General features: G+C 38.6%; 1 protein-coding gene across 1 annotated transcript in view; it reads right to left on the bottom strand.

The window, feature by feature from the left end:
* Positions 1 to 6239, bottom strand: part of MTR (5-methyltetrahydrofolate-homocysteine methyltransferase) — a 114363-nt gene that overhangs the window by 32650 nt on the left and 75474 nt on the right. The window contains exons 20-22 of the mRNA XM_012660154.1: positions 5892 to 6044; positions 4832 to 4939; positions 3548 to 3648 (exon numbers count right to left, since the gene is read on the bottom strand). Of these exons, the coding sequence (XP_012515608.1) occupies positions 3548 to 3648; positions 4832 to 4939; positions 5892 to 6044 (362 nt within the window). The remainder of the gene's footprint in view (positions 1 to 3547; positions 3649 to 4831; positions 4940 to 5891; positions 6045 to 6239) is intronic.

Consider the following 6239-nt stretch of genomic DNA (forward strand, 5'->3'; position numbering starts at 1 on the left):
GCCTATTTTTATTTTATTTTTTAAATGAGTGTACTTAAAATATCAAAGAATAAAATAAGTTTCAACAAAATAATCCTCCCAGACTGACCGGCACAATTAGAATATTCATAAGCCATAAGAGCTAAATTGCTGCTACACTCATGATTTAGTTCTAACTTCCCCCGCCTGACTGGTGCCATGACCGCACGAGGCTGGCTGGCAAGAGTTTATGGGGGTCGAGCACACCAGTCTGTTATCAGCTTTTGACAATGGTGCACTGTTTCTGTTTGAAGTGAAATTTGTGAATAATTACACAGCGACAGTATTTTTTAATTGTTTGCTTAGCAGCCCATCATTGTCAAAGAAGATCAAGAGAACGCTGAAGAAAACATTTTTTAATGAGGACTGGGAATTGCAATATTATCTTGTTTCTGCTAAAGATAAGATGACTTGCTTGCTTTGTGATATTATAATATTAACATTAAAGAAATTCAACGCTCATCAGAATTATAACACTCATAAGGACCACAAATATTTTAAATTAGAGGGAGAGGCACGAAAGGTTGTATTGCAGAAATTAAAAGATGAAAAGCAAAAGCAAAGACAATTCATTCAAGCAGAAATAAGACCTGGAAATAATGCCACAGAAGCAACTTATAAAGTACCTTATATACTCAGGAAAAAAGGGGAAGCCATTTAGTGATGTAGAAATTGTGAAAGAAGAATGCATTGTTGAAGCTGCAGGATGCTTAGACCCTAATGAAATTTCAAAGTACAAACAACTGCCTCATTCAAGAACCATAACTGACCGGCAGCATGAATTAGCCTTCAACTTAACAGAACAAATTCATACAATACTTCATAAGGAAAATATATATTATTCAATCACTTTGGATGAATCAGCTGATACTACTGACTCGGAGCAGGTTTTATACTTCATTTGGGTAATGACAGAAGATTTTTTTTTGCTACAAAGAGTTACCTGCTCTGGGCACTCTTACAAACAGAACATGGGGAATAGACATCTTCAACAATTTTCAAGATGAATGTCATAAAGTTGTATTGAATCTGGTGAATTTAGTGAGTGTATGTACAGACAGTGCACCTTCCATGACAGGAAAACATGAAGGGTTTACTGCACAGACAAAAAAAAGATTAACAGATCCAGATGCTCTCATTTCTTTTCATTGTATTGCATCAGCAAAATCTCTGTGCTAAAGCTACTATTTTAAGTGACACTCTGCAACAAGTTCTAAGTATTGTAGCACAAATGCAACTGGTATCCATGGTTTTGTAGCATGCTAAAGTTGAAGCATGAGGTATTCAGTGTGGATTTGCCATATCATTCTAAAGTGTGTTGGCTACGGCAGGGACAGGTGTTAGCCAAAATTTTATCTCTGCGAGGACAGATAGTTAAATTTTATGAAGAACAGCATCAGCAATGTGAATTATTGAAAGATATCTTATAGGAATGCAGCATTTCTGTGTGATATCATGTCAAATCACAACAACTTAAATATTTCTTTGCAAGATAAAGTCTATATATGATACGTGGCAAAAAATCTAAGCTTTTCGAAAAAAATTCTATCTTTTTTCAAAACACTTCTTCAAAAGGAAAATTTCGGAGGAACTTTTCCCAGTTAGCAAAGGTCATTGATGAGCAGGATGATATATGCAAATCATCTGAAGTATACGCAGCTGTTATAGACCTATTAATTGGAGAATACAATGAAAGGTTCACTGACTTTAAGAATCATGACATCACACTCAAATTAGCATTTCAGCCCCACCTAGTGCATATCACCAAGGCACCTAAAGAACTACAAATGGAATTAATTGAGCTCTCAGTAGATGACATTTTGAAGTCATTGTTTGATGCTAAGAAATATCCAGTTGAAATAGGGAAAAATGCAGAATACCCACGCCTTTGGCAACATGCCCGAAAAATGCTTTCTTCCTTTTCAACCACTTATTGATGTGAATCTACATTCTCCTATCTAACCTAAACCAAGATGCCCTTAAGGTCACAAATGACTGATACCCATCTAGAGGATGAACTGAAACTGCGGACCTCCATGGTTCAACCAAATATTCAAATGCTTTCCAACAAAAAGCAGACACAACAAAGTCACTAAAAGGTTAGTTAACTTTAAAATCAACAGTTTTCATTTTTTTAAATTATTAAGTACATAATAGTTAGATTTTTACAAAATAATGTACATTTTAAAGTATATCTAATTGAAGTTCCTTGAATGTGGCCTTATTTGATTACAGCTGAACTAATGCAGCCTTCCAACATGAAAAGGTTCCCCACCCCTGCTCTAGCAGAATGCCTGGTATGGAGCAGGTGATGTATAAACATTTATTAAATGAACTGAATTTTAACTGGCTGTGATGAATGCGAACAGAAACCAACAACATTATGTTTGAAAAAGTGAGACAACAACAGAAATGTCTTGTGTATTTTAGGAAGCAAACACCTTATCCAAATACTTATCATATAGGTAAAATCTCATTATAATAAGCAATCTCTAGTATGTTTGTATTTTTTAAAAAATAATAAATAAATTGATATAAACAGTATTCCTCACTTCTAAGACTAGGAGAGGAAGTCTTTGATAGTAAGTGAGCAGGCAAATAGAAGTGTTTGTGAAGAGAGAGGGAAAACGTGCCTTCCTGACACTGGTCCTCCATCTGCATTTACTTAGCCTTGAAGACAGAGATGAATAAAAATGTGGACAGTAGGAAGGGGGCTTAAAAGGCCATTGTTACTAGACAATAAAGAAAAGACTTCTTAGGGGCACAACTATGACTCCAGTCAATTCTCACTTCTCTATCTGGAAAAAACAGCACATTGGAAAGAAGTCCATGACTCAAAAGGACTTTTAGCTAGACATGGCCCAGGGAAGGCTGTTCATTATAAAGAATATGCTCAAATCTGAGCAAAGTATATACTTAGTACAGGTCATCAGCAGCCACATGGAAATAACTTTGTTATGAATATTTATTCATTATAATGAGAGATATCAGAAAGGGGTTTTACTTGTATGCAACATTCCAAAAACTAGCTTCACTACCACCAAAAAGGACACACGGTCCTGCTCTAAGCAAAGCAAAGGGAGACTTGTACAGACGAAGCCTTCCTGGAAAACTCCATTTAGCCAAGATTTCAGAAGAGTTTGGTTCTAAAATCTGCCAGCTTGTTGAGAGGAAGAAGGGAATGTGATGCGCACCACTGGCTCTGGGAAGAAGCCTGATGCTCCAGCCACTAGAGTCTCGGTCACAAGGTCCATTTCCAGGAATCCTCTTGGCTGCTGCAATCCCGCTTGAATAGCTTTTACTATTTTGTCCTTATCGAACACATTATAGATATTACCAACTTATTTCATTCGAAATGCTGCGTTCACTGCAGAAAATGTGAAAATACAGCAAGTGAAAAGAAATAAAAAATAACCTCTAAAATCCACTGCCATGTCCTACCCACCTCCACCCAATAAAGAATTACCTTGTTAAAAAAGCTTTTCATTTTTAAAAGAAAAGAGTTGAAAGAGGCGAGGTCCTAACTTACCTGAAATTATTGCAGCCGAGGACGACTCCAACGATGTTCTTGCCTATGTCGTGCACGTCTCCTTTGACGGTGGCCAGCACGATGGTGCCTTGGTAAGGGTCCTGGGGAGTAAGTGGAGCCCCTCAGCATGGCTGGGCATGGTTAGAGCAAGATCACCTAGTTCTCCAAGCCATACAGGGTCAGCATGAAAAGTAATTTAATACAACCAAGACAACCTCAAAAATAGATCCAGGACTCAAATCATATGCTCTGCAAGCAAAATGTTGGAAGCCTGAGCAGTTCCAAAGAGGCCCCCTCGTTGCCTGGCCAAGGGGCTTGAACCAAGATCGTGGGTTCTACTAACTCAAAGAACAGTTGAGGTTCAAACACAAAACAGCCCCAACGCTGAAGACTGCATTCTTAACTGCAAAAAATTGTTTGACAAATGTATATTATTAGCAGTTAAGGGAGAGGAAGGAGTTAGGTTAAGTGTATGTGTATGTTCCATCAGAATCTGAAAAACAACCCAACGGCCCATGCAGAGGGAATCTGATTTGCTTTCTCGTCATACTTTGCACTGTCAGCTTGTCAGCAGGCCCCTCCCTCAAAAGAAAAAAATTCTCCTACCTGGGACCTGTAATGCATCCATACATACATAATTAGAGAGAGAGAGAAAAGGAAAAAAAGGCAAGGAAAGCAAGAGGAGTTTTTATAAACACTACATCTGAGCCATTCACAAACTTGGATCAATTTAAGAATTCAGAATCCTGGGGGCCAAAGCTAACTGAGCTTCACGGGGAGCTAAACAAGGTCAAAAGGCTTAATGATTTACTCGGGTGGTGCAGCCAATAAGAATCAAATTGAATCCAGAAGTGGTGCCAAGGACACCACCAGGAGAGAGAGAATATTCAGGTGAGAGTTTTCCAAAAACAAACATTACCCAGTTACCTCAAGGGCAGGGACATATCTGTGTAGCTAGTGTCTAGCACAGCACTTGGCACAAAGTAGAAGCTTTGGAAATTGTCAGTTAATGAAGGAGCAAAGGAATGAACAGGTTTTGTCTCAAAAACATGGGCTCTGATTGAAAAATTATGTCTATATTAAAAATTTCATAAAGCCACGTTCAGAAGAAAATCCCAGAGTATTCTGATACTTGGTAGAAAAGGGACAGACGCTGGATCATTTCTGTACTTATCTTGAATGACAAGCACCGCAAGCCTGAGTGCTCAGGCCCTACCCTCACCCCTCGGCAAGCGTCTCCCAGGCCAGTTCCTTAAAGCCCCACAGGCCTGGACAAAGACTTGCCTCTTCCTCTACTGTGCCATTAAGCACTCTGGTTTCTTCTCTTTCTTTTTCCATGAAGGGGATAAGGTGGCCAACAGCCTTCTTCATGACCCGGGCTGACTTTATAACCTGAGAAAAAAAGCACAGAGTCAAGCGTCTTTTCCAAGCCACAGGAACGACTCTCACGGCCACTTGCGAAATTTTGGCACAAATTAAGAACGTGTGCTTTGACCTCAAGCCAGCTACACCGGAGTCTGCTTTTGACGGTGGGCAGGATAAGTAAGTTCCCTGCAGGGAGAGCCAATGAATCAGGCACAGCAGAGGGAAAGCAAAACTAGAAATCAAATGCAATTTCTGGCCTCTGAACTTGGGCTTGCTGTTGTTCTCTCTAAGAAGGCCTTCTATCTATCACTCCTTCAAGTTCTACATATCCATCAAGTTCCAGGCTTCCCTCCTACAAGCTCTTCCCAGCCTTCTCTTCTCAATCCCCAGCACTACAATTCACTTAAAATTAAACCTTAAGCATAAGCAAGAAGAAGGCCTTTTAGGTTTTCATTTGCCTCTCAGCCACTAACCTAGATGCTCAACAGTATTTATTAACCAATGTGGTTAGTAGCTGATGTAAACCAAACAGAGTTCTGGTTTTACTTAAAACACGTCATTTAATGTACCATTATTTAAAACAGTAATATTTTTCTCAAAATATGCATCCTTAAAGATGAACACTGGCTGATGGTCAAATCAAATCTTAATATTAGTAACTTTACATTTATCTTGGGTTTTATTTTACTTTTGAGGGCGAGGGATAGGCATTGGGGGCAAGAAGAGGCCCCATTAGAACATAAATTAGAAAAAAAAGATTATGATGCTAAAAATTTTAAGATGATCTCTAACCTCCACATCACTGTAAGGATGAATTTTTCCAGACTTGGCTGCTAAATACAATCAGAGAAGGAATGACCAGATAGATAATGCCCACGATCCCTTGTCCAAATTAAAGCCTGGGAATTATACCCCAGATCTTTATTAAAAGATACACGAGAGATTCAGTTGTGAAAATGTCTCTCCATCTTTTGCCGACCTGAGGTAGAAACATTTTTCCAGCTCCAAAAAGATCACCAACAATTTTCATGCCATTCATCAGGGGTCCTTCAATTATATTCAGAGGTCGGGGATATTTTTCCTGGTTTAACCTGGCTTCCTCGGTATCTTCAATAATATGTTTTTCAATGCCCTATTAAAAAAAGAAAAAAAAAATCACATTAAAAAATTGGCTTGAATCCAAACAGCCAACGAAGAACGAATCATGGAAATGCTTAAAAAAGAGCATGGGTTCCAGTATCAGACTGCAAAGGTTCGAATCTGGCTCCTGACATTAATTTTGGCAATTTATTAAGCCTCAGTTTCCTCAATTATAATATTATGACAG

The sequence above is a fragment of the Propithecus coquereli genome, unplaced genomic scaffold (genome assembly GCF_000956105.1).
Source record: "Propithecus coquereli isolate 6110/MARCELLA unplaced genomic scaffold, Pcoq_1.0 Scaffold66, whole genome shotgun sequence".
Taxonomy (NCBI): Eukaryota; Metazoa; Chordata; class Mammalia; order Primates; family Indriidae; genus Propithecus; species Propithecus coquereli.